This window comes from Candoia aspera, chromosome 2 (assembly GCF_035149785.1).
Source record: "Candoia aspera isolate rCanAsp1 chromosome 2, rCanAsp1.hap2, whole genome shotgun sequence".
NCBI lineage: Eukaryota > Metazoa > Chordata > Lepidosauria > Squamata > Boidae > Candoia > Candoia aspera.
This window is the reverse complement of record NC_086154.1, coordinates 71,645,844-71,672,710: the sequence shown is the minus strand read 5'-3', so window position 1 is coordinate 71,672,710 and position 26,867 is coordinate 71,645,844. Positions and strand designations below refer to the sequence as shown.

Genomic DNA, 26,867 nt, shown 5'->3' with positions numbered 1-26,867 from the left:
TGGACTTCACCAGATGGACAACACCGAAATCAGATTGACTACATCCTTTGCAGCCAAAGGTGGCGGACATCGATACAGTCGGTAAAAACAAGACCTGGAGCTGACTGTAGTTCAGATCACGAACTTCTTATTGCACAATTTAGGATCAGACTAAAGAGATTAGGGAAGACCCACAGATGTCATGAGTAAGGATGGCGAGCAGGGGGCTCCCATCCAGGCTGTAAAGCGCATGTGTAGTACTGAGGAATTAAGCAACCATTCAAAGAGACACAGATCAGGCCCGCCTTAGCCTTTGGGGTTTATATGTCTGGGTTTTTCCCACGCTTATTCAGTTTGTTAGGATTCTGTTTATGTAGCAGTAATAAACATTAGAGTACTACTCCTCGTCTCAGCGTGTGTCTCACTGTTAGGACATCAGATCAGCTAGATATGAGCTCACTAATATTCCTAAGGAATATGCAGTGGAGGTGAAGAATAGATTTAAGGGACTGGACTTAGTAGATAGGATCCCAGAAGAACTCTGGACAGAAGTTCACAACATTGTTCAGGAGGCGGCAACAAAATACATCCCAAAGAAAGAGAAAACCAAGAAGGCAAAATGGCTGTCTGCTGAGACACTAGAAGTAGCCCAAGAAAGAAGGAAAGCAAAAGGCAACAGTGATAGGGGGAGATATGCCCAATTAAATGCAAAATTCCAGAGGTTAGCCAGAAGAGATAAGGAATTATTTTTAAACAAGCAATGCGTGGAAGTGGAAGAAGACAATAGAATAGGAAGGACAAGATACCTCTTCCAGAAAATTAGAAACATTGGAGGTAAATTCCAGGCCAAAATGGGTATGATCAAAAACAAAGATGGCAAGGACCTAACAGAAGAAGAAGAAGAGATCAAGAAAAGGTGGCAAGAATATACAGAAGACCTGTATAGGAAGGATAACAATATTGGGGATAGCTTTGACGGTGTGGTCAGTGAGCTAGAGCCAGACATCCTGAAGAGTGAGGTTGAGTGGGCCTTAAGAAGCATTGCTAATAACAAGGCAGCAGGAGATGACGGCATCCCAGCTGAACTGTTCAAAATCTTGCAAGATGATGCTGTCAAGGTAATGCATGCTATATGCCAGCAAATTTGGAAAACACAAGAATGGCCATCAGATTGGAAAAAATCAACTTATATCCCCATACCAAAAAAGGGAAACACTAAAGAATGTTCAAACTATCGAACAGTGGCACTCATTTCACATGCCAGTAAGGTAATGCTCAAGATCCTGCAAGGTAGACTTCAGCAGTTCATGGAGCGAGAATTGCCAGATGTACAAGCTGGGTTTAGAAAAGGCAGAGGAACTAGGGACCAAATTGCCAATATCCTCTGGATAATGGAAAAAGCCAGGGAGTTTCAGAAGAACATCTATTTCTGTTTTATTGACTATTCTAAAGCCTTTGACTGTGTGGACCATAACAAATTGTGGCAAGTTCTTAGCGGTATGGGGATACCAAGTCATCTTGTATGCCTCCTGAAGAATCTGTATAACAACCAAGTAGCAACAGTAAGAACAGACTATGGAACAACGGACTGGTTTAAGATTGGGAAAGGAGTACGGCAGGGCTGTATACTCTCACCCTACCTATTCAACTTGTACGCAGAACATATCATGCGACATGGTGGGCTTGAGGAATCCAAGGCTGGATTTAAAATCGCTGGAAGAAATATTACCAATCTCAGATATGCAGATGATACCACTTTGATGGCTGAAAGCAAAGAGGAACTGAGGAGCCTTATGATGAAGGTGAAAGAAGAAAGTGCAAAAGCTGGCTTGCAGCTACACCTCAAAAAAACCAAGATTATGGCAACCAGCTTGATTGATAACTGGCAAATAGAGGGAGATAATGTAGAAGCAGTGAAAGACTTTGTATTTCTAGGTGCAAAGATTACTGCAGATGCTGACTGCAGTCAGGAAATCAGAAGATGCTTAATCCTTGGGAGAAGAGCAATGACAAATCTTGATAAAATACTTAAGAGCAGAGACCTCACACTGACAACAAAGGTGTCATGTTCATCATTTCAATGTTAAAGTGCATCGTAACATTTCGCATGTCATTTGGCTGATGCGTGTTTCGGTTGGGAGGGGAGGAGGACTCTGTCTCGGGGGATGTTATCTGTATTCAGTAGGATTGGAATGTCTTTGGGTTATCTTGTGTGTTCAAGGTTTTCTTCCCAGGACATCAGCAGAAATTGTTACCAGCACCTGGGGTGGGGAATTTGAAATGGTTGGGCGAGGGGAGGGATTACGTTTGTGCCAAGGGTTTTTAGTTTCTATTTGGCGCGCTTTTCCTCATTCTCAGCTTTCTTTGTATTTGCATACTATTCTTTAATAAATCAGATATCATTAAGCTTCTACTTGTGAGTCTGGTTCGTTAGGGTAGACAATCATTACAAAAGGTCCGCATAGTTAAAGCAATGGTGTTCCCTGTAGTAACATATGGCTGCGAGAGCTGGACCATAAGGAAGGCTGAGAGAAGGAAGATCGATGCTTTTGAACTGTGGTGTTGGAGGAAAATTCTGAGAGTGCCTTGGACTGCCAGAAGATCAAACCCGTCCATCCTCCAGGAAATAAAGCCAGACTGCTCACTTGAGGGAATGATATTAAAGGCAAAACTGAAATACTTTGGCCACATAATGAGAAGACAGGACACCCTGGAGAAGATGCTGATGCTAGGAACAGTGGAGGGCAAAAGGAAGAGGGGCCGACCAAGGGCAAGGTGGATGGATGATATTCTAGAGGTGACGGACTCATCCCTGGGGGAGCTGGGGGTGTTGACGATCGACAGGAAGCTCTGGCGTGGGCTGGTCCATGAAGTCACGAAGAGTCAGAAGCGACTAAACGACTAAACGAATAAACAACAACCGGAATTACAGACTCATAGTTTAGTACAGCTGAAAGATATGTCACAGAAAATATAGCCCAGCCTTCCTCATCCTGGCATTCTCCAGATGTATTGGAACTACAACTTCCATAATTCCAAGTCATGCTGGCTTAGACGTCTAGGAGTTACAATCTCAACAGCTTTGGAAGGTCCTAGCTGAGGAAAGCTGATGTAGTCTCATCCTCTGAATAGGAGCAAATTCACTCTGCTAAAACTAGCTCTTTGAGATGAACCCTTTAGAAAAGGCATACAGCTTAATGTGTAGGCAGCCATATAAATTGAATGAATGAATATTGCAGAACATTATAGTACAAAGCTGGGGTATATGGAAGACCAATAACAGGACTGACTATATGCTATAGAGAATGCTTTATACTATATACTAAGTACACACACATATACTTTAAAATTCCTGCTTCTACTCCATGGAAACAATTTAACTATAAGGTTTCTTACATTCACTTTATTTTGGGAGGAAAGGCAATCCCATGAACTTTGACTTAGTTTTTACCAGATGCACAAAATTGTTTCCTTAATTGTATTTAATTTTACAATATGTATTTCATTTCCAGATCCTAAAAAACAAAACACAAAACTATCTAATTTAGTGTGGAACTGTTTGAAAGTGTGTTTTTAAAAGTCCAGACTGAGTTTAGAAAGCTTCTTACAAAATTACTTACTCAACCTTATGTCAAAATTGAAGTTACTCCGGTCCCCCGAGTGGGGGAGATGGGCGGTAATAAAAATATGACAAGTAAATAAATAAAAATAAATACTCCACTTCTAGTAAATGAAGTTAAATTATCTCACTTTAATATTGTATCAACTCTGTGGCACAAGTTAGGTGGAGATTAGTGATAAAATCACCCAGTTACTGTAGCTTCTTAGGCAAAAATTTGAACCCTGGTATTCCCATTCTATAACCAATGCTTTATGCCATTTTATGTCCCTTGAAGCCTCAATTACTATACTTGCTGAAAATGGACATTTTGTGCAGGAAAACTGTAGTATACTGTAAGCCCTTAAATAAGCACTTCACAATTAAAACCAAAGAAAAATTCCACATCGCCCTTAGTCTCCCACATTAAGTATGGCCCATGGCTACCAAAAGATTGCCCATCCCTGTTCTATACTAATGAATTTTCCACTTTGTTTCAATGATAGCACATTACCTGCATTACTCATGGCATTTACTGAAGTCAGATAAAGTACAGGACAGTCAAGCTTCTAATTTCCATCCATAATGACAAAATAATCCTTCTACAATGGGAAAATTATTGGCTATTTAAAGCCCTTTCCAACCCGGCACCTTCTAATTGTATTGGGACTGCCTAAGAATTCTGAGAGCTGCTGCCTCAACATGCTGGACTAGTAATCTTAGATGGCTGTCACATAGATTATGGGTAAAAATCAGGTAATTTTTAGAGCTCTGAGTTCTTAAAAAATTTTCAATAATTAATTACTACCTATTCATAGTAAGATCTCTGTTGATAACAAAATTATGCCACCAGAAGATGTAAAGCAAATAGTTCTCCCCTATCAATACATCTTACAAGAAACCAATATCATGCCATAATGTATGTTTTTTGTCTGTTTACATAACAAGTAAAGGGCATTTCAGACTAGTTGGACAGAACAAATGAGAAGGAAAGGGGAATAAGAAGCACGGGAACAGCCAAGCATTAATAGCAGATTAACTCAATATTTAAAGTCTTCCAAAAATGTTTCTCTTCCCCACTCCCCTGCCCTCTTGGTAGGTTTATTTTTATTGCTGTGGGGAAGAGCCATGGCTACCACTGATTTCCTGTGAGCCACAGTATGTCTTTTTGCCTGTTTGCACATACAAGAATTTTCATTAAGACTGGAAAACTGCCAAGCAATGTCATTTTGCAAGCTGTGATAAGTACTGTAATACAAAACGTATACAACACTGTTCATGGAACGCTATCAGCTTGAATGCTGCTTTATCCATGCTGAAGCTTTGTTTATAATACACCTGCCATCTACAATGAACAGCCTTTGATGGCTCAGGCCCATATGGATATGAAATACCAGGAGAACATGAGCTACATTTCTTTCAGTTCAGAATCACCGTGAAGCTCCCTTCTCTACTGCATGCTCTCACCTGTGATGTTAAACCAGTGCTGGCTGAGCCCAGCATCAACACTGATCACTCCCACCATGTGGTTTACTGGATCTGTTTCCATGACTGCAAAGTTGAAATGAGGTTCATCAAAAGCTAATGGCTCTGAGGAGGGGAGGGGTTTTGGGAGCCAGTCAATGTGAAGCCTCACACTGGAGGAAAGTTGGGGGGTGCCACCATCAGTAGCCTTGACCTGCCAAAAGAGAAAAACATTTGCTCGTACAGATCTAGTGATCTGAAAGATAACATGTTCATAGTGATGAGCTCCTGCCATCCTTGTGACATACAGTATGCCTGCCTAAATTAAACTTCTTCACTTTCAGGATGGGATCATAGAAAACCAAAGTTAACCAAACATTGTATCTCAGGATTAACATATTCACTGATTTCTATTGCTTACATAACCCAATACATGCATGATGAACCACAATTGTTTTTATGTTCTTCAAACTAGTTGATCAAGGCACACAGATTTATCTGCATCCACCACCATACCTGGGACTGAGTGATAATGGTTATCAGTAGGATAAAAAAATCCTATTGGATAAAAAAAATCCTCCTATATTAAAAAAAATATGGAACTATGGCCTGACTGCTCAGCTTAAGCAATTTGCTGCTCAAGACAAAGAAACTTAAGAGCCCTTCTGTATTAGATAAAAGGTCCCTCTAGCCAGGTGCCTCCAGGATGTTCATAAGTACATCTTAAAGGCCATAGTCCTCTCTTTTTATTATTGTTCTCCATCAAGACTTGTCTGTGCTACTACAGGTAGGCCTTGCTTAATGACTGCCCTGTTTAGCAACTGTTTGAAGTTATGACAGTGCTGAAAAAGTAACTTTACTTATGACCATTGCAGCATCCCTGCAGTCACATGGTTGAGATTTGGGCACTTTGCAACCAGCAGGTGTTTACGACCATCAGAGCATCTCGCGGTCACATGATCGCCATTTGTGCCTTCTCAGCCAACTTCTGACAAGCAGAGTCAATGGAGAAGCTGGCAGTAAAATCACAAGTCATGGTCAAGTGATGCCTTGCTTAACAACCATGGTGGAAGTGAGGTCATAAGCCCATTGCAGTCACATGATCTCTTGCTTAATGACCATGTCACTTAGTGACAGAGTTGCTGGTCCCAAATGTGGTCTTTAAGCAAAGACTACCTGCATCCCACTTTGCACTCAGCTTGATAAACGAACTAAGCTCTTTCTTAATTCCACATATATTATCTCTAGGATGAGTTCTATGTCAGGCTGTTTTCCTCTGCAATGGTCAATCAGATGGTTCTACTGCGATTACAGTATCTAGTTCAAAGAATTCAACTTTAATTAACTGAACAGATGGCATATTCTGGAAAAACATTTCATTTGTATGGAAAGGATTCACTATGCAGTGAATAACAATACATGCTACTAATCAAAAGCCTTTTCCCATTCTTCAGCCAGGCTTGTATTGCCTAACTACTGTACTCCATGCATCACCAATGCCATTTTTATTCTCCTTTTCCAATATTTCTTTAAGTTGGGTTGGAGAAACATGATATGTTTTTAAGTGTTGAAAAATTACCTTCATTGAATTGTTTCAAAATTGGTTAGGGTCAAATAGTTATTAGAGGGTTTTTTTTTAATGTTACCAAAATTTACCAGTCCAGTTTAACTACAGCCACAAGAAGGAATTATGTACATCACAGGAAACAGTAGCGTTTCATATCATTCCAATACTCAGAAAAACGAACACTTGTCTTTAGTCTCCTTATGCTTCTACATCGTACTTACTGTAAGAATGTTGTATTCTTGAGCAGAAAAGGCCTTTTGGGAGAATACTATGCCTGTCACTGGATGGATGCTGAACAATCCCTCACTGTTTTCTTCTAGGCTGTAAGTGATTTGGCAATTCAGTCCCTCATCGCGATCTGCAGCGATCACCCTGTAGACTGGCAAAGGAGTTTCAGATGCCGCTTTTTCTGGTAGCTGAACCATAAACAATTTTTCGGAGAAGCTGGGAGGATTGTCATTAACATCAAGGACCTGGATTATAACTCTACTGCTAGATTGCAAAACTGGATCCCCATTGTCTGAAACTGAAACCTGCAAGAAAAAGTCAGTAGGGAGTCCCATCAGAACACAATGGAAGGTAAGGACCTGTTTATAATATAGGCATGCACCTCTTTCCAGACAAGATATTGGTTTTCAAATATAATTAACCTAAAGATGACTGAAGTCAGCCTTCACCAGTTGGTTGCATGCTGGACTACACTGGCTGGCTTGATAGGAGTTACAGTCGCTCACATATGGAAGGCACTTGGTCAAGAACAAGTGTCTTTAGTCTAAAATGAAGTTGTTGGAAACTGCAAGTGTTACTGTTGCAGAGAAGAAAGACGACCAGCAAAAAAAGAAAAAATACAATCAGTACGTTTGTGTGTTTAATATAAAGATATTGCCAACATTTGCAACCTGAAGCTGGAAAGGATTACCAACTAAGCCATGGGTCTGCATCATGGAACCCACAGGCACCAATGCAGTCAATGCCTTGATGGCCAACATAATCTTTATTTCCAAGAACGCTTCTGCACTCCAGTTGTACATCTAATGCTCTCACAGAAAATAAAAATGATAAAAAGTTGAAGTCCTCTGCTTTGTTTGAAAGCATTGCAATATGATAAATGTTTTTTTTTTAATTGGCTATATACATTACACCACCCATTTGGGGAGAGTGCCCATAATACGTTCTCAAAGATCCAGATATGCCCACTAGCTCAAAAGATTGTAGACTTCTACATTAAGCTATTCCTGCTGGTTTGTTTAAGGAAAGGAGAAGCAAAACAGGCATTCACATTAATAAGCCAGAAGTTTGGTATATGTAGCACAACCTATGAATGAAGTAAGCAAAATCCTCAACAGTAAACATACTGGAATCTAAGACTATAGTAACTGCATTTCTAAACTGAAGCAAAGATTTGTCTAATTCAGCCCTTTCTCAGCCAGGACATGACATGAACAACTATCTGAACCTGAAATGTATTGCTACTCACTTTGCAGGTTTCATTTAACAACCATGTGGCCATCAAATTAAGTAAGTCAAAATTTTTATGCCGTGTTTTCTCAAGGGACAGAAAATTAGTGAGCATGTTCTATTCCTCATGGCTTAGGGAAGTTTCCTTAACCTGGTTTCCTCCAGATGTGTTGATTTTAAATCCCATAATTCCCAGTCTTAGTATTCTGGCTAAAAGCAGCATGTGGGAACAAATATCCAGAACATCTGGAAGTATCAGCTTGGCTTTGGAGCAAGATTCCTGCTCTAGTCTTCAGTTAGGAAGTCAAGCCATGAGGTATTTCTGAAGCTGGCACTGGGTGCAAAAACACAAAAATGCAGAACAAGCAATTATCTTCCTAAATGATTTGGAAATGATGGAATGAGTCTTCCTCCTTCTCCTCTATCTATGCTCTAACTTGCAAGGAAATGTTCTTTGAAGTAAATAAAACTAGTTACTTTATCATTACTCACCTCTAAGATATGTTCAGCCTTGTATTCACGATCTAGCTGCTGAGAAGAGGTGTAAATCAGACCTATTAGGAGAGAAAAGAGCATTGTCAGATCTAAGCATTGTAGTCCACGTGATGCTCACCTGTGATACTAATGTCAGCCAATCCTCAAAATGAGGCTACCCTGCGGCAAGTGAATGCTGTAAGCAAAAGAAGTTTATAGGTAAAAATACTTCCTGCCTCCTAACCATGGAAGCTTTCCGCATGTCCTAATTAACTAAAGTGATTTAATTCATCCCCTTTCCAAATGTTCAACAGCAATCTCATTGTATCATGATGTCCAGATGGTTAAGCCTCCATCATCAGAGAAATCGTTTTAAGTGTCAAGTGTCAAAGTAAGTAGATTGGATTAGGTTGTTGCGGAGAGAACAGATTTCAGGATTGTGCAGACACAGAAACCCATAAATATTGGTACATCTAGCTCTGTGTTTTTCATATTAATTACCTGTAGCTCCCCAAAATACTAGACTTTTTTTTAAAAAAAAATTCCAATCACTCTAAAGAGGCCAGGGATTGAAATACGGATATATTCCATGCAAAGGTCTTTTGGGACTTTTTTCCCTACTGAAAATGAAAGTTGAAAGCCTTGTTTTTGAATATACTCAACAGTCTATGTCCCTAAAGCTGTGAATTTTAGGAACATTTGTTATGGCTTATTCTTATATCTCACAGGAATTATAGCAACCAGCAATGCTGCAAACAGTCACTTCCTTATTAAATAAGTGGGATACATACCTAGCAACTATCTTGACTACAGCCCTTGTTTATTTAGTTGTCCCATTATTTGTAGTTTGTAAAATCCAATAATGAGCAAAAGTTTTCCTGAAAGGTGATACTATTACCCACTATCACCCACTTACAGCTTTAAAACTGCAGCTTGTCCTTATCACACTTGCATTTACGTGGTATAAAAAGAATGTCAATAAGAGTAGAATAAATGCCAGCAGTAACATGCATTCAAAGATAATTCCAGAGATTTTTTTACTGAAAAAAAAGAGAAGTTTTGCTTATGTTGCATTTTGAAGACCAAAACATAGATTTAAATCTTTTCTGTTATATGTATGGTTTCTGGTTTATCTTATCTTCAGCCAAAAGAAGGTCTGGAAAATGTCATGACTGTTATACAGCTTTTGCAACTGAAATTACACTAGATGGAAAAACCCACCACTGCAGTGTTTTGAATAACTCTTGACTTGGGATAAAGTAGTAAATAGTAGAGAAGATTCAAGGATATCAGAGAGAAAGTTCAGATTCTTATTGGTTACTGATCAGTAGGAGAGGTACAGTAGAAGCCTATTGACCATTTCCCTCTTTCCTACTACAAGATTCAGATGAAGGAAAACATCCATTTATAGTCCATATGAAAAAAAACTAAATCAGAAAAGAGCAAGCAAAAAAGGGTTCAAACATTTCCTCCTTCTACTGCAATATCGATCCCTTTCTATAAGCTACTTCCCTCTTTTCATTACCTCATATGAGGAAAACAGTCTTTAAAAGTGATTGAGCAAACTGTTACTTTGTTAACATGCATACCTGTTACAATAGTGATTCTTGCAAATGGTTGTCAAGTAATTGCTAATTGAAGAGGGGTATGCAAAGAATAATCCATCAATTTCTCTCTCTCTTTCTCTCTCCACCAAGAAAAAACAGAGTTCACCTGTCATGTATGACAGCCTAACAAAGCTCCATAACCCTATTGTTAGTGAGCATGTGGCATTGCAAAAGCAGAATCACTGCCAGGGGCCTGAGTGGCTATAAAAAGTGGCCAGTGGATTACTTGAATCACATCAGGGACGTAGACCTGTTATTGACAGAACATTCCATGGGAAAAAGCACATACAGTACTGCTCCAGGGATTGTGATGTAAGTAGTTGGAACAGGGCTGCAGTCTGCAGGCACTACTTGTTCATTACTTTGTTCATTATATATATTCAGCTTTGGCTCCCATTATAAACTAGTTCTAAGACAAAAGAACCCAATGTGTTAGGACAAGCTGAATTTCATGGACTAGTGTGCTCTGTATTTTTTTTTTTCATCCTACATCTAAGCATGAACAGAAGATCCCAAAGGCAACAACAAAACTATAAAGGAATATTTGCATATATATCTATCCACGGCAATGAAGAAGGCTCCGGGTAAAACTCTTAAACATGTGAGCTCTACACTACAATCCAAAGTCCTATGCTAAACAAGATTCTAAATACTGTGCCATGACTCTTGTGGAAGAAAGACCCAACAGAGGATGCTCTGATGGTCTCAGTGTGTTGTACAAATGTACACAGGTAGAAGGACTTCAGCACAAAAACAAGCGCTTCCATCTCAAGTAATGTACTTTTTTTCCAATGCATGTAGGTAAGCTGATGGCAGAACCAGGTCTGCTACATACACATACAGTACAAGACCAAAGAAAATATTGTATGACATGAGTGTGTCTCTGTCAGGTCTGCCCACTTTGGTTGTAGTTGCTTAAAACAGTCAACAATGTTTTATTTATTATCTAAATTCTTTTATCATTGTCACAGCGGTTCTCTACTTTCTTTCCCCTGTTTCAGAGGTTTATTGTAAGCTGCATAGAGGGTAAATAAATCAGCAAAAAATAAAGATGGTTTAATTACTTGAAACATTAAATTATAGCAGCTTTTCAAAATATCGTGCTCTCTGTATTTACTAGAAATATAGTCTGCCAGCACACTTGTCCAGATTACGTCTCCCAGTACTACAAGCCAGCACAACCAAAGGATCCAGATGCAAAAGTCACAACTGTAGTTTATCTGCTACAAGCAAAGAATTCCTTAAGTAATGTAGATTGGAATTGGGGAAGTCTATTATACGATTGTCTTGACACATGCAATTAAGCACTTAAAACGACAACTGATGCATGAAAATGGCAACATTTCCCAAAATTTGCTGCATACTACAGTGTATATTAGTACACTGCATGGACCTCTGGTTTGGTGGAATGCAGACAACAGTTATATTGGCTTGCTCTAGAGCACTGATGGAAGCTTGCACAGAACAGCATGAGCATGCTTGGGGTAAACTGGGTTTTGGTTGGGTTTCTGGCATTCTAGCCCAAATGTGCCAAACTGGTCAATATCATGTCATTACTGTTAGCTAGGACTGTTACCCATGGCATGGATATGACTAAGGCTGATGGCCTTGCCTTATGTGAAAATCTTGATTGACCAAAGCCATGATGAGCAGTGAGGTTAACATCTATTGGCTGTTTTGGGGGTGGCATATACAAGATTGCCAAATGGAATATTAGAGGAGTAAATGATAAAGAACAATTAATGAATGACGGGGAACGATATAATACCTTAATGAAAGTGATCTGATCTTGTGGAATGGAGCTAATGAATATATTCAGGGTGTGAAAATATAGATTTAATTACAAATGAAGAGGTTAAAATGTATGTCAGAAACTATGAATCAATGTCATTTTTGTTGTTGTGGGCATATATAAAAATTTGTTGTTTATTCGTTCGGTCGCTTCTGACTCTTCGTGACTTCATGGTCACGAAATATTTTTAAAATATTTCTACTGGGGATAGCTATATTAGTTGGATGCAGCTGTAACAATCAAGCATCTTACGGTATACTAAAAACAAACACATGTTTATAGAATAAGCATTTTTTATTCATACCTCCCAGACCACTTTTTCTAAAAAAAACCCCACACAGGCTTACTTTCAGTTTCAGCACTGGCTAGTAAAAAATTGTTTGGTAAAGTTGAGGCCCAGTGGAAAAGAGGAAGACCTTCAACACGATGGATTGATACAATTACCGCAACAATGGATGCAAACATTGGAACAGTCAGGCATATGGCGCAAGACTGAACAGCATTTCGTTCTGTTATACATAGGGTCGCCATGAGTCGTAAATGACTCGACGGCAACTAACAACAACAACAACAGAGGAATATTCTCAGGAGAAAATCAATAGAACAATAATTTGGGGAAAAGTTTTAAAGCCTTCTTTTCTTTGCCTCAATAGGTAGCAATCTGGTTTGGCTGCCTTGTGATTCCAGCATGCCTCACACACACACACACATCCACCGATTTCCTTACAAGGTCAGTTAAACACCCCATAATGAGATCTTAGCGCAATTGTGGTTAATTGTTAATTACACTAATTCCAAAACAGAGCTGTGGTGTTTCTGTTCCTGCCAAGGCATGCAAAAATGAAATGCATTTGCATGGAATCCAGTAGCAAATCTCAGAAGATGCAGGAAAAAGTGTCCTAGAATAAAGCTACCTGGAATGAATATAATTTCTCATTTGTTGCTGTTGAGTTTCCTGTCAAAATGAAAGACGTGCAGATAGCTAGCCAGCTAGACAGAAAGATGGATACTAGGGATGCAAACTGCTAAAGAGAGCAGAGCCTATTCCCCCCCCCCCCAAAGAGATATACTTAAGGCAGAAATCCTATTTTTAATCTTCTTAATTATATTTCACAGCTTCTAAATGTCTACTTAAAAACTTGAAATAAATATGACAAATATTACACTATTTCACTGGTCAGGAAATATGAGTGGTTACAGATTCCCACTGCCTTCTCCCAGTTGTTTCTACCCGTCCAATCCAATCTGGTAGATTGGACATGCTACGGATCCTGTCAACCAAAGAATGTCAGTTGGCGGGGACTAGAAGGCGTGCCTTTTCAGCCGCAGCCCCTGCCCTCTGGAATATTCTCCCCTCAGAGATCAGGATGTCCCCAACCCTGTTGGCCTTCCATAAGGCCGTGAAGACCTGGTTATGTGCCCAGGCCTGGGGCCCCGAGTGTGGTAATGGTCCTGTTTCTTGGTTGTATTGACATCTTACATTGTTTACTTGGCAGCCATGTATCTTTTTTTTATTGTAATTGTTTTAATTGTAAGTGTTTTATCGTTTTATGGTTTTTATTGTTGTAAGCCGCCCAGAGTCACTTTTTGAGATGGGCGGCTATAGAAATCGAATAAATAAATAAATAAAGTCACATTCAGATATTGCACTGACTGCTCTTGAGACATGAACCCAGAGCTCAATCATGCATTGCTAATGTTCATGAGTTTACTATAAGCCCCATAAAAAATGCCACATATATGAATGAAAGTATTTCTCCAAGTGATTGAGAACACTTTTTCCCCTCCTCCCCTACTCTGTGTAATCACAGAACATCTAAATAATATATTCTGATGAGAGAGAAGTTTCCATGAAAATGTCATGGTAAAAATGATATAGGATGTTTACTCATCTACCCAGTGCAGAAGTAAGGATGGTACGTTTCTGCTCCATCTACCACCTGTCTCCATATTGGGTGTGGCAAATTTGTACATAAAGATCCATGCACAGATTAATACAGGCCACAATTGCACAATTTATATGCCCTTTTTGGTGTACAGATTGTGCATATATTGGGATCTCAATGAAAACATGGTATCAAAAGGGCAAATGCTGGCATTTTAATTTATGCCCTAAAAAACCCCCACATAAATAAATAAATAAATTTGAGTATCTATATAACTACAAGCTAAAGATGATTAAAAGCTGGTGTCTACTAGAGCTATTAGTTGAAAAGCCCAAACAGAAAATTGTCTTGAATTGACACCACTTAGGTGCCCTGAGCCTGTCCTATTTAGCTTATCACCACTGTTAAGCAATAGCTGGGGTGGCTCACTGCTAAATTCCCAAAATGACTATAACAACCAAATGGGATTACAAATGAGCTGGTAATATTAGCTGTAGAGTATGGGATACCACCACTGAAAACTATTATCAGGAAGATTTGTGTCTGATAGGATTTATTCACTTCACTAGATTTAATTGATTTTACTTCCTGGATCAAATGTAAATGCTTGTAAAGTTGTTAGAGTTTTTAACCTTTTTATTGATAATTTTTTAATGTAGAGAATATTAGCTGCACAGTAAAACTGATATTCTCTAGGTCTAAAAATACATAAATGTAGTAAATGAATACCTGCCTTCTGCTTCTTGTCAGTAAAGGGCAAAGAAAACCAAGGCATGCTTGAACAAGAACAGCCCTGTTCCTGTTAGGCACCAAAAGAATTCAATTTCACTCAATTTCTTCTGGCAAAGGCAGAGTTCAGGACAAAGCCCTTCTTCCCTACCCAGCTTGAGAAGTTTAGAGTTGAAGAAAAAAGGAGTAAAAATCTAGGATTCCACCACCCCACCACATCCATATTACGAATAAAGATGAAGTGGATTTTCCTAATGTTTTTCCTTTCAAAGCAATTTGCACTGATTATAATCTCATCATGATTGAGAGGGAGCGATCTTCTCTATTCAAAGTCTATGAAGTCCTACAAATTACAGTAATGGGTTTAATGGCCAGATTTTCTCCAGTGTACAAGAAGAGATTGTTTCTCATGTTCATAGTTGGCTGCATGCATACACTCAGACTGTGGATCAAGCAATCTTGAGGGAAAAAAAGGTAAATTAAAACATGCTTCCAAATCTGAATTGCTGGCATGGTCTAATCACCATTAGTAGAAAAAAGTAGTGTTAGGAGGCTCCTAAGGCAGAGGGACTGCAATTAAACAACAAAATTGTTTGAAATATTCATAGAATTACAGATTCAGAGTCTGGCCCAATACAAGAGATACATTTTGAGAGGCAGTTTATTTTAAACACCACTAAGATTTTAACTATCTGGAGGAATCTGCAATTTAAGCTAGAGCTGATATAAAAATAATGGTTGGAAAAAGTAAAGAATAGTTAAGTTGATACTTCCTTTGCTAGTACTGACAAAAACAAGAAAATTATAAACCTAGCCCATGTTTGTAGAAACTGAAAAGCAAATGGAATTTAATAGCATTAATAATGTTGCCTGGAGCTCAAGTTTCTAAAAGACCATTTCAACTTAGTTTGAAATTTCAAGTAAACTGTGGCATTTTCCCCTTCTTGAAATAAGATGTTCTTGTTTCAAGAAGGATACATTTTACCTGGAGACATTTGTAAATATAGTGGAAGACCCTCAGTAACAACTGAAAATAACTTCCATTATTGAGCTGTACTGGAAAAAGTTCCAGTTCCGCTAGAATTGTTTTCTGACCATATTTTGGGATTGGTTAATTAAATATGCTAGCTTAAAAAAATTGGAATTGCTTGTATGGTGTGCTCCAGTTATTTTGGACTTTAACTTCCATAATTTCCCAGTTAGGTAATCACTGATAATGTTGGACATGGTTTTCCCTAGATTTTGTCACTGCCCAGGTTTTATTTGAAGTGGTAAAGTCACCTGAGAAGACTATACCCAATGGCATGCTGGAGCTGGCTTGCACCAGCCAATCAATAAATTTTCTGGAATTTTGCAAGCCAGTTGAGAGCAGAGCTGAGCCACTATGCCTAGCATGCCAATCAGCTGTTCCATGGCTAGCTGCATGATGCAGTGGCAGCAATGAAGCTGGTAGAGCCAGCATACCACTGACTATACCACTTAAGTACCTGAACATTTAACTCAGTCTAGACTTTTCTTAGATTTGATTAAATTTTGATTTGGGGTGCATAACAACTGAGTAGGAACAGTGCTTTGAGAAAGTAGCAGGCTGGTTCCCACACGTATGTTCATCACAAGATATCTAAAGCATCAAGTAGTAGTTTAGATACATGAACAGGTTATTGCAGACCAAATTCCACATATTAAATTATTTATCCATCCTCTATGAATCATCAAGAATTGACATTTCAACTGACAACAGCTGAAGCAAAATAAATGTGTGCAGAACTGTTATGTGATCAACTCAGCAAGTAAATGTTTAAGGATCAAACTACAAGATGATTTGCTCAAAGCAATTTCATAAAATCATCATAAAATGAAAACATCCATAAGGGGAAAAAATGAACTGTAGGAATTACCCTTCCAACTACCCTCTGACTAGTGCCGAGTTAGAGAAATGCTATCTTAACATTTATCTTCAGATTAATATGCTACACACAGATCAGCATATTAGTAACAGAAATTTAACCAAGATTAAGCATCGTTTCTCAGTTTTCTACAATTATATCATATAACAACCTCCTCATCTTAATAGAAGTGGTAGTAAGCACTAACAATTTTGTTTTCTTGTTCATCCATTTTCCCTCTGCAATGATCTGAGAAATTTAAACTAAAAATAGTATAAATTCTTCCCCAGGGCTGCAACTAGGGTCTGTGTCACCTGGGGCAAACATGGATTCTGCGCCCATTTTGGCGCCCCCCCAGCACTTATTTTGGCCTCCCCCAGCACTCATTTTGGCACCCCCCCAGCGCGGTGCCCGGGGCACATGCCCCAGTTGCCCCCCACTAGTTGTGGCCCTGTTCTTCCCAAGCAATATGAAAATAAACTTGAACGTGAAAATGGTGAGCAACAAAGACTAAAGCACACAGCTTATACACTAGGCATGTTTTAAAAAACTGATTTAGCACCTTACCAGTGAATGAATTAATGGCAAAAAATCCTTGATGGTTTCCATTTATAATGTGGAAGGTCAGCTTTCCCTCTGAATCAGTATCTGGATCCATAGCTTCAACTTGAAGGATGGAAGTATTGGCTGGTGAATTCTCCATGACAGAGGAATAGAAGACGGGCCTGGACAACTGAGGCGGATTATCATTTATGTCACTGATTTCAATGTAAATTTCAACCACAGATGACAGGGGGACTGATCCTTGATCAACAGCAAGCACTGTCAGCCAATAATGAGAGCACAATTCTCTGTCAAGTGGCCCAACGGTAAAAATAACACCTGAGAGAAACAGAATATTATATGGTTTCCACTGGCAGGGAAAAAAAATATTATATACAGTATTCTCCCTTGAAAAATTAAAGTGGAGTTTTTCTTCTGGAACTCTTGAAAGACAACATAATCTAATGTCCTGTTCTGCTTTATAATTTTCAGTTTCTGCAAGTCATAAATCTATCCTAACTGATCTAATGTAAACCGTATAACTGATCCAATTTTATTGTTAAACAAACAAACAAACAAAGCAGAACATGTCCTATAAACTCAGGTCCATATGAAAATCCAATGTGTTCTTTTGTGAAATTTGTATAATCAGCCTTTCACTAACTCCAGTTAGTACATTACATAGAAGCATGCATTCAAGTAATGTATGTCTTATGCTACGTTGTTTGTTGCAGAGAGACAATATTTATTCTATACTAGAGGGCTTATGACAGTGAATACCAGGGGAAATACTGACAAATCAAAATCTTAGATCAAATAATAAGTTATAATTTAACCACTCCCCTTCTATTCTCCTGCTGTAATGCCCCATTATTACCTGTGTCATTTTCAATGCTGAAGAGAGCCATGCCAGATCCCCCTCTGACGAAATACTGGATTTGTCCATCTTTCCCTCTATCATCATCTTGAGCTACTACTCTCATCACAGGTGTCCCTTCTTGGCTGTTTTCTTTCACTGATCCTTCATACACAAAAGAATCAAAGGAAGGAGGGTGCAAATTTTCATTGATGTCCAAAACATTTATCTCAACGTAGCAGAGGGAAGAGAGAGAATAAGGCTTCCCAGCATCACTGATCTTCACAGAGAGATTATAAAAATCTAGTTTTTCATAATCTAATTCTTTTTCCAATGTTAAAGCCCCTGTAAACTCATTCAGATGAAACGTATTTTCATTGTCATTGATCAGACTGTATTTCAGCTCTCCCTCAGAAGTGATATCTGGATCAAAGGCTTCCAGGAACAGTAGAGTGGTCCCAAGGGGCAGGTCCTCAGGAACATTCATCTTGTTCAAGGCTGGGAAACAGTAGGGAGAATTGTCATTTACATCTTCCAAAGAAATAACTAGATCAGCAATTGCAAAGAGTTGATGACCGTTTTGTGGCTGGTCTCTGGCCTCAACCTTTAATATGTACCGAGGCCCCAATTCTCTATCAAGGCTAGCAGTCACTACTACTTCTCCGGTGACACTCTTGATAGCAAATTTATCACTGTGTGCTAGAAAGGAGTATTTCACTCTCCCATTGTCATCTGTATCGGCATCATTAGCTGTCAATACAGCAACTGTTGTACCAACATCTATGTCCTCTGGTATAGTTATTAAGTATGGGCTTTGCACAAATGTAGGTGCATTATCATTTGCATCCAGAACATTCACAACTAGTAACTTCCATGTTGACTTCTGAGGAGTTCCAAGGTCATACACTGTGATGTTAAGCACATAGAAACTTGTTCTTTCATGGTCTAAAGGAGAGAATACCACCAGCAGACCTGTTTCTGTATCAATATCAAAACAGCTCTCCTCATTTCCCGAAGAGATGACATAGACCATCTTTCCATTAAAGCCAGGATCACTGTCTATTGCTATCAATTGAGTAATGGTAGAGCTAACTGGGGTTGTCTCCATTATATCAATAGACCTCGGAAAGGTGTCATCAAATTGTGGGGTATGATAATTTATAAGATATGTATTCAAGGAGGAATCATCATCCTGGTGGTCTGGAGATGGGGAGCCAGCAAAGTAGATAATAGCATTAGCCAGTTCCTTGAGCACTCCAGTTTCCTCGCATTGAAAAGAGAGCGGGCTTTCTTGGTTGACCACAGTGATATTTATATATGCTGGAGATGCAGAATTATTTCCATCAGTTGCACTGATTTTGAGAACATAGGAGACTGGTAGTAGTGACTGGTAGTGGAGATCTCTGAAATGTACTCTAAGGGAAATAACACCAGACACAGGATTCATTTCAAAAAACTGTTTTTCATTGCCAGACTTGATTTCATATTTTATGGGATTTAGTTCATCTCTATCAATGGCTGACACTGTGAACACAGAATGCCCAACAGGTAAATCCCATGGAATGCTTCTATTGCAGTTAATCTTCTCAAATACTGGTGCATTATCATTTAGGTTATTCAGAATGAGGGAAACATAAACTTCAGTCTGATGGCGAAAAGGAGATCCTGAATCTGATGCCCAGACACGCAAGTGATACCACCTCTGCATTAACTCATAATCCATTAATTTGGAAGTAGATATGACACCTGAAAATGGATCAATGACAAATGGAACAGCTCTCTGATTGGCTATGTTGTATGTAATGAAGCCATTCTCCCCACTGTCACTATCTATAGCCTTTACTGAGAAGACACTTGAGCCAGGAGGCAGATTTTCATCAAAGTTACTGAGGTATGAAGATTGGGGGAAGCTAGGAGCATGATTGTTGCAATCAACAATGTCAACAATAACAGTGGTAGAAAGATGTCTATAACTCGCTGTAACTTCAAATTCAAAATGAGACTGTTCATGGAAATCTATTTGTTTTTCTGTAGTTATCAGACCAGTTTGTGGGTTGATTTTAAAGCTAATGCTATCAGAACTTAGTTTCAGCATGTACTTTACATTTCGGAGAACTGGAGTAATTTGAACCATAGCAACATGACTTCCAGGAGGTGCAAACTCATTGAGCTGGACTTGATAAATATCTTTTTCAAATTTGGCAGAGTTATATTTTGAAGGTGGTATTTGAACAAATACAGTCTGGGAAAGAAGAGGTGGCTTGCTCTTGTCTTTAGCCTGCAAGCTGAGATTGAAACCAAGTGGATTGTGGCTCCAATTGATCTCTTTGTCTGACACTATCATGAACTCATTACTTCCCATGTACGATCTTATGGCTCTGAAATGCCCTCTTGGGTCTCCATCTACAATGTCAACAGAATCTACCTCAGCTCCTGATCCATCAGTTTTTACACTTAAAGTAGCATAGAGGAGATCTTCAGCAGAATCAATTGGCTTCACTGAAGCAATAACAGGGGGTTTCCTGGCAGACAGTTCCACCTGGATGGTAAGACTGGCCATGTTTCCAAAACCATTTCCTTCAGAGATCTTCCTCATTCTGTCCACAGCTAGGGCCTTTAACTGGTGCTTCCCTCTGTGGGTAGCATTCAGTCTCACTGCAGTCATTATTATTCCACTGGTGGGATGAATAGTAAACAACTGTGACCTTGTATTAAGTGTATAATAGAATTCTGCATTCTGGCCAATATCAGCATCTGTGGCACTGACCAAACCAATTACGGTTTTTGGAGGTGTGTCTTCTTGAACTGTCACTTTATAAGAAGGGGGTGAGAAGAGAGGCTTTAAATCATTTCTGTCAAGAATTTGGACCAGCACTTTGGCCCAAGTCTCATAGGCATATGTTTTCTCTGTAGCTTGGATTGTTAAAATGTACTTGTCTTTGAACTCCCTGTTCAACCGGTCAGTGTTACCGCTTCTGGTTCTAATTCTCAGAAAACAGAAATCTCCAACAACATGTTCTTCAGCTTTAAAGAGTCCACTAGTGTCCCCAGAAGCTATTCTATATTTGATATCCCATGCTAGGTCTGTGATGTATATACCCATTTTGACATAGCTCTCCATGTAAGTTTTGGGTGCTGAGTTTTCATAGATTGTAGTGTTATAAAGAGAATAGGTAAAGTGTAAGAGGGATCCATTGCCTTTCTCTGAACTCCCCTCACAAACCAGTAAGGATGCTAAGCAAAGTGCGAAGTTCACAATAAGCTTCCTTGTATTCAGTTCCATTGCAGATCCTAAATAGAGGAAAATGAAAACAATTAAGAGATTGAATGGCTTTAGACATAACATGATATAAAAAAGCAATAAGACACCTAAGCTACATGTTTACAATTCTAGCCCAAATACATTTTGCTTCCTACAGGGGAGCAAACGGAACTCCTTATCTGCTTACCCACCTACCCTATGTAAAGTACTAATTCTTAAAATTCTGGCTCATGAGACAAAAAATCCCACAAGCACCCACAAATATATATAATGCAATAACAAATTAAATACTTCCGTATAACTCACAATTTACTGCCTTTGTTTATAATCAATATGTAGAAAACATGAAATCTCATTGTTTACAGTTGGATATTGTCAAAAGAGGTTTAGGATTGTTGTTTTTTGTCTAGCATGAAGGTCCTTATAAACCTGGGGTCTCAAACACAAATGAATACAGGGGTCACTTTACATAAAATGTACTAATTGATGGCCGCATTCATATGCATGCAAAAATATTAAGTATTAACATTTTTATTAATAAATTAATTTAATCACACACACACACCAAGTCTTGGCTCATCACAGTGAGAGGGTGGGTGTTCCTGGGAGGGATGATAGAAGTGCACCAGGAGTGTTAGTGAAGAGTATGTAATCTCAATATGGTCATCCAAAGTGTAAAGGTCATCCCAGCTGCCCAGCTAAAGCAAGCAGGCACTTCTATTGGACAGCAGTGATACAGGAGGACGCTGGAGGCAGATGCCACTTTAGTGACAATAGCAAAAGCATCCTTTTATACTGTGTGGAAGAAGGCTATGATAAACCATTCCTATACTTTACCAAGAAAACTACATGGATAGACAGTATTATTGATGATATAGTGCCAGATGATGGACCCCTCAGGTCAGATGCCACTTAACACTCTATTGAGGAAATGTTGAGGAACTTTTGGCACACTAATGGTGGACACAGGCCTGCAGAGTCAAAAGACAGAGAAAAACTGAGACAGTAGCACCTGGGCTGCACAAAATTGCTCAGCAGACCTCATGTGTCCCCTGGGCCATGTGTCTGAGACCCCTGTTATAAACAGTGTTAGCCCCATTCTGTCCCCTGTTCAGTCAATAAAAAGGTTAGCCACTTTTACATGTGTGCACTGATTTTTCCATGTAATCAGAAGCTGCTGCATATAGAAAAGGTTCTTTCATGCTTCAGTTGAATACATGAAATCCAGGGGTGAAATCCCAACTGTAACATGAACAAGGCTATAATGATTCATTATCTTGAGTTCCTAAACATACAGTGAAACCACTGAATTAATATCCTAGCTATTGTTTTAAGATTTTAAATATAAATATTGAAACTATATTCTAACTCAACATTTGTCAAGTTTTTCAGATTCAGAACCTACCTTATATCAACCTGAACATGCAACCCATTTTTTAACATATATTTCCATTCTTCTCCTTCCTCTCTTATTCTCAGAATGTTAAAACACTCAGGAAAGGAACCAGTGGAAAGAAAGAAGTTTACAAGAAGCAGCAGAATGGAATAGAATGGAAAAGATGAATAAGGGAAAGAGGGGAAAGGATCAGGGCTGATGAAGGATGAAAAAGATCAGAGACAAACTGCTTATACTGTGGTCTGGTGACTTATGGTGATGGCAAACCATGATTTGGCATTCCATTTTGAAACTATGGGTTCATTTTCTAATCAGCAGTCAATCTTTAATTGTGGTTTAAGAATTCATAGCAAATATGGTTAAGGAGGGTTAGCCAAGATGAAGGATTATGTGTACACAAATAGAATTAAAGATTTATCATGAAATCAGGTTACACTTCAGAATGTATTCCTCTGATACATTAGTCCCGTTTTAATGGTTTTATGACTAGTCCCTTATAGCTTCACAGAACATTACTGATATAATTATATGTTAATACCATGAAACAGAAGGTGATAATAATCCTGAAAATATTTTTGCATTAAAATAAGTGAATGCTTTTTCATTTGCATTCTGAAATAAATAGAGAATATTCATACAGTTTAGCTTAATTATAGGTGCTTATATTTATTCTCTTCAGCAAAGGATCGTTACCTTGTCGTGATGCTGGAGCTTGAGCACCTCAATGATGCCATGAGCTAAACCGTGAAGGGCCACCCAAGACGGGAGGGTCCTGACAGAGAGGTCAGACTAAATGTGATCCCTGGGGAAGGTAATGGCAACCCACCCCAGTATTCTTGCCGTGAAAACTAAATGCATCAGTACAACCAGAGATATGTCGGTATACCATCAGAAGATGAGACCCCCAGGTCGGAAGATGGTCAAAATGCTATTGGGGAGGAACAGAGGATGAGTTCAACTAGCCCCAGACGTGATGACGCAGCTAGCTCAAAGCCAAAAGGACGGCTAGTGGCCGATGGTGCTGGTGGTGAACGGTGAATCTGATGTTCTAAGGATCAACACACCATTGGAACCTGGAATGTAAGATCTATGAGCCAGGGCAAACTGGATGTGGTTATTGGTGAGATGTCAAGATTAAAGATAGACATTTGGGGCATCAGTGAACTGAAATGGACTGGAATGGGCCACTTCACATCAAATGACCACCAGATCTACTACTGTGGACAAGAGGACCACAGAAGAAATGGAGTAGCCTTCCTAATTAATAGTCAAGTGGCTAAAGCAGTGCTTGGATACAATCCAAAAAATGACAGAATGATCTCAATTCGAATTCAGGGCAAGCCATCTAACATCACAGTGATCCAAATATACGCCCCAACCACAGATGCTGAAGAAGCTGAAGTAGAGCAGTTCTATGAGGATCTGCAGCACCTACTGGACAACAGGCCTAAAAGAGATATTATTTTCATCACAGGAGACTGGAATGCTAAGGTGGGCAGTCAAATGACACCTGGAATTACAGGTAAGCATGGCCTGGGAGAACAAAATGAAGCAGGACATAGGCTGATAGAATTTTGCCAAGACAACGCACTCTGCATAACGAACACTCTCTTCCAACAACCTAAGAGACGGCTTTATACATGGACTTCACCAGATGGACAACACCGAAATCAGATTGACTACATCCTTTGCAGCCAAAGGTGGCGGTCATCTGTACAGTCGGTAAAAACAAGACCTGGAGCTGACTGTAGTTCAGATCACGAACTTCTTATTGCACAATTTAGGATCAGACTAAAGAGATTAGGGAAGACCCACAGATCAGCTAGATGTGAGCTCACTAATATTCCTAAGGAATATGCAGTGGAGGTGAAGAATAGATTTAAGGGATTGGACTTAGTAGATAGGGTCCCGGAAGAACTCTGGACAGAAGTTCGCAACATTGTTCAGGAGGTGGCATCAAAATACATCCCAAAGAAAGAGAAAACCAAGAAGGCAAAATGGCTGTCTGCTGAGACACTAGAAGTAGCCCAAGAAAGAAGGAAAGCAAAAGGCAACAGTGATAGGGGAGATATGCCCAATTAAATGCAAAATTCCAGAGGTTAGCCAGAAGAGATAAGGAATTATTTTTAAACAAGCAATGCGCAGAAGTGGAAGAAGACAATAGAATAGGGAGGACAAGAGACCTCTTCCAGAAAATTAGGAACATCGGAGGTAAATTCCAGGCAAAAATGGGCATGATCAAAAACAAAGATGGCAAGGATCTAACAGAAGAAGAAGAGATCAAGAAAAGGTGGCAAGAATATACAGAAGACCTGTATAGGAAGGATAACAATATCGGGGATAGCTTTGACGGTGTGGTCAGTGAGCTAGAGCCAGACATCCTGAAGAGTGAGGTTGAATGGGCCTTAAGAAGCATTGCTAATAACAAGGCAGCAGGAGATGACGACATCCCAGCTGAACCGTTCAAAATCTTGCAAGATGATGCTGTCAAGGTAATGCATGCTATATGCCAGCAAATTTGGAAAACACAAGAATGGCCATCAGATTGGAAAAAATCAACTTATATCCCCATACCAAAAAAGGGGAACACTAAAGAATGTTCAAACTATCGAACAGTGGCACTTATTTCACATGCCAGTAAGGTAATGCTCAAGATCCTGCAAGGTAGACTTCAGCAATTCATGGAGTGAGAATTGCCAGATGTACAAGCTGAGTTTAGAAAAGGCAGAGGAACTAGCGACCAAATTGCCAATATCCTCTGGATAATGGAAAAAGCCAGGGAGTTTCAGAAAAACATCTATTTCTGTTTTATTGACTATTCTAAAGCCTTTGACTGTGTGGACCATAACAAATTGTGGCAAGTTCTTAGCGGTATGGGGATACCAAGTCATCTTGTATGCCTCCTGAAGAATCTGTATAACAACCAAGTAGCAACAGTAAGAACAGACCATGGAACAACGGACTGGTTTAAGATTGGGAAAGGAGTACGGGAGGGCTGTATACTCTCACCCTACCTATTCAACTTGTATGCAGAACACATCATGCGACATGGTGGGCTTGAGGAATCCAAGGCTGGAGTTAAAATCACTGGAGGAAACATTAACAATCTCAGATATGCAGATGATACCACTTTGATGGCTGAAAGCGAAGAGGAACTGAGGAGCCTTATGATGAAGGTGAAAGAAGAAAGTGCAAAAGCTGGCTTGCAGCTACACCTCAAAAAAACCAAGATTATGGCAACCAGCTTGATTGATAACTGGCAAATAGAGGGAGAAAATGTAGAAGCAGTGAAAGACTTTGTATTTCTAGGTGCGAAGATTACTGCAGATGCTGACTGCAGTCAGGAAATCAGAAGACGCTTAATCCTTGGGAGAAGAGCAATGACCAATCTCTGTAAAATAGTTAAGAGCAGAGACCTCACACTGGCAACAAAGGTCCGCATAGTTAAAGCAATGGTGTTCCCCATAGTAACATATGGCTGCGAGAGCTGGACCATAAGGAAGGCTGAGAGAAGGAAGATTGATGCTTTGGAACTGTGGTGTTGGAGGAAAATTCTGAGAGTGCCTTGGACTGCAAGAAGATCAAACCAGTCCATACTCCAGGAAATTAAGCCAGACTGCTCACTTGAGGGAACGATATTAAAGGCCAAACTGAAATACTTTGGCCACAAAATGAGAAGACAGGACACCCTGGAGAAGATGCTGATGCTAGGGAGAGTGGAAGGGAAAAGGAAGAGGGGCCGACCAAGGGCAAGGTGGATGGATGATATTCTAGAGGTGACGGACTTGTCCCTGGGGGAGCTGGGGGTGTTGACGACCGACAGGAAGCTCTGGCGTGGGCTGGTCCATGAAGTTACGAAGAGTTGGAAGCGACTAAACGAATAAACAACAACAACGTATTTATTCTGGATATTCTAGGGGATCTCTGTCAAGTGTTGCTCTTCCTGTGTTAATTTAAAATCAGTTACCAAGTTCTTCTAAGTTGTTTGCCATTGTTATCTTAAACAATGCAGATTTAACTTTCCAGAAACCTTTTTTAGGTCAAAAATCTGAAATACTTCTGCTTTCTATTTTAACTGTATAGTCTCAGTTTCTAAGACATTCTGCTCATTCTGCATGTATTGGACTCTTCTTAGGAATACTGAATTGTGACCTTGTAAAATACATATTGTCACTCAGACTTATCATTTGCTGCTCAACATACCTTTTCCAATTCAGGCAAGAAACTGACTTCTATTTCATTTTCTTCTGAAACAAAACATTTGTAGTTTAAGAGCTTACTAGATTCTCTCTTTTTTTCTTGATCTGTATGTTTGGGCTAGCAATAATTAGTCTACAATTTGAGAAAATCCCATAATAATATGCTTTTTA

General features: G+C 39.3%; 1 protein-coding gene across 1 annotated transcript in view; it reads right to left on the bottom strand.

Moving 5' to 3' along the window:
- The window catches only part of FAT2 (FAT atypical cadherin 2), a 59,843-nt gene extending 38,721 nt beyond the window's left edge, over positions 1-21,122 (bottom strand). The window contains exons 1-5 of the mRNA XM_063292175.1: positions 17,861-21,122; positions 17,008-17,322; positions 8,559-8,620; positions 6,830-7,141; positions 5,045-5,255 (exon numbers count right to left, since the gene is read on the bottom strand). Coding sequence (XP_063148245.1) covers positions 5,045-5,255; positions 6,830-7,141; positions 8,559-8,620; positions 17,008-17,322; positions 17,861-21,122 — 4,162 coding nt within the window. The remainder of the gene's footprint in view (positions 1-5,044; positions 5,256-6,829; positions 7,142-8,558; positions 8,621-17,007; positions 17,323-17,860) is intronic.
- Between the last annotated feature and the right edge of the window lie 5,745 nt (positions 21,123-26,867).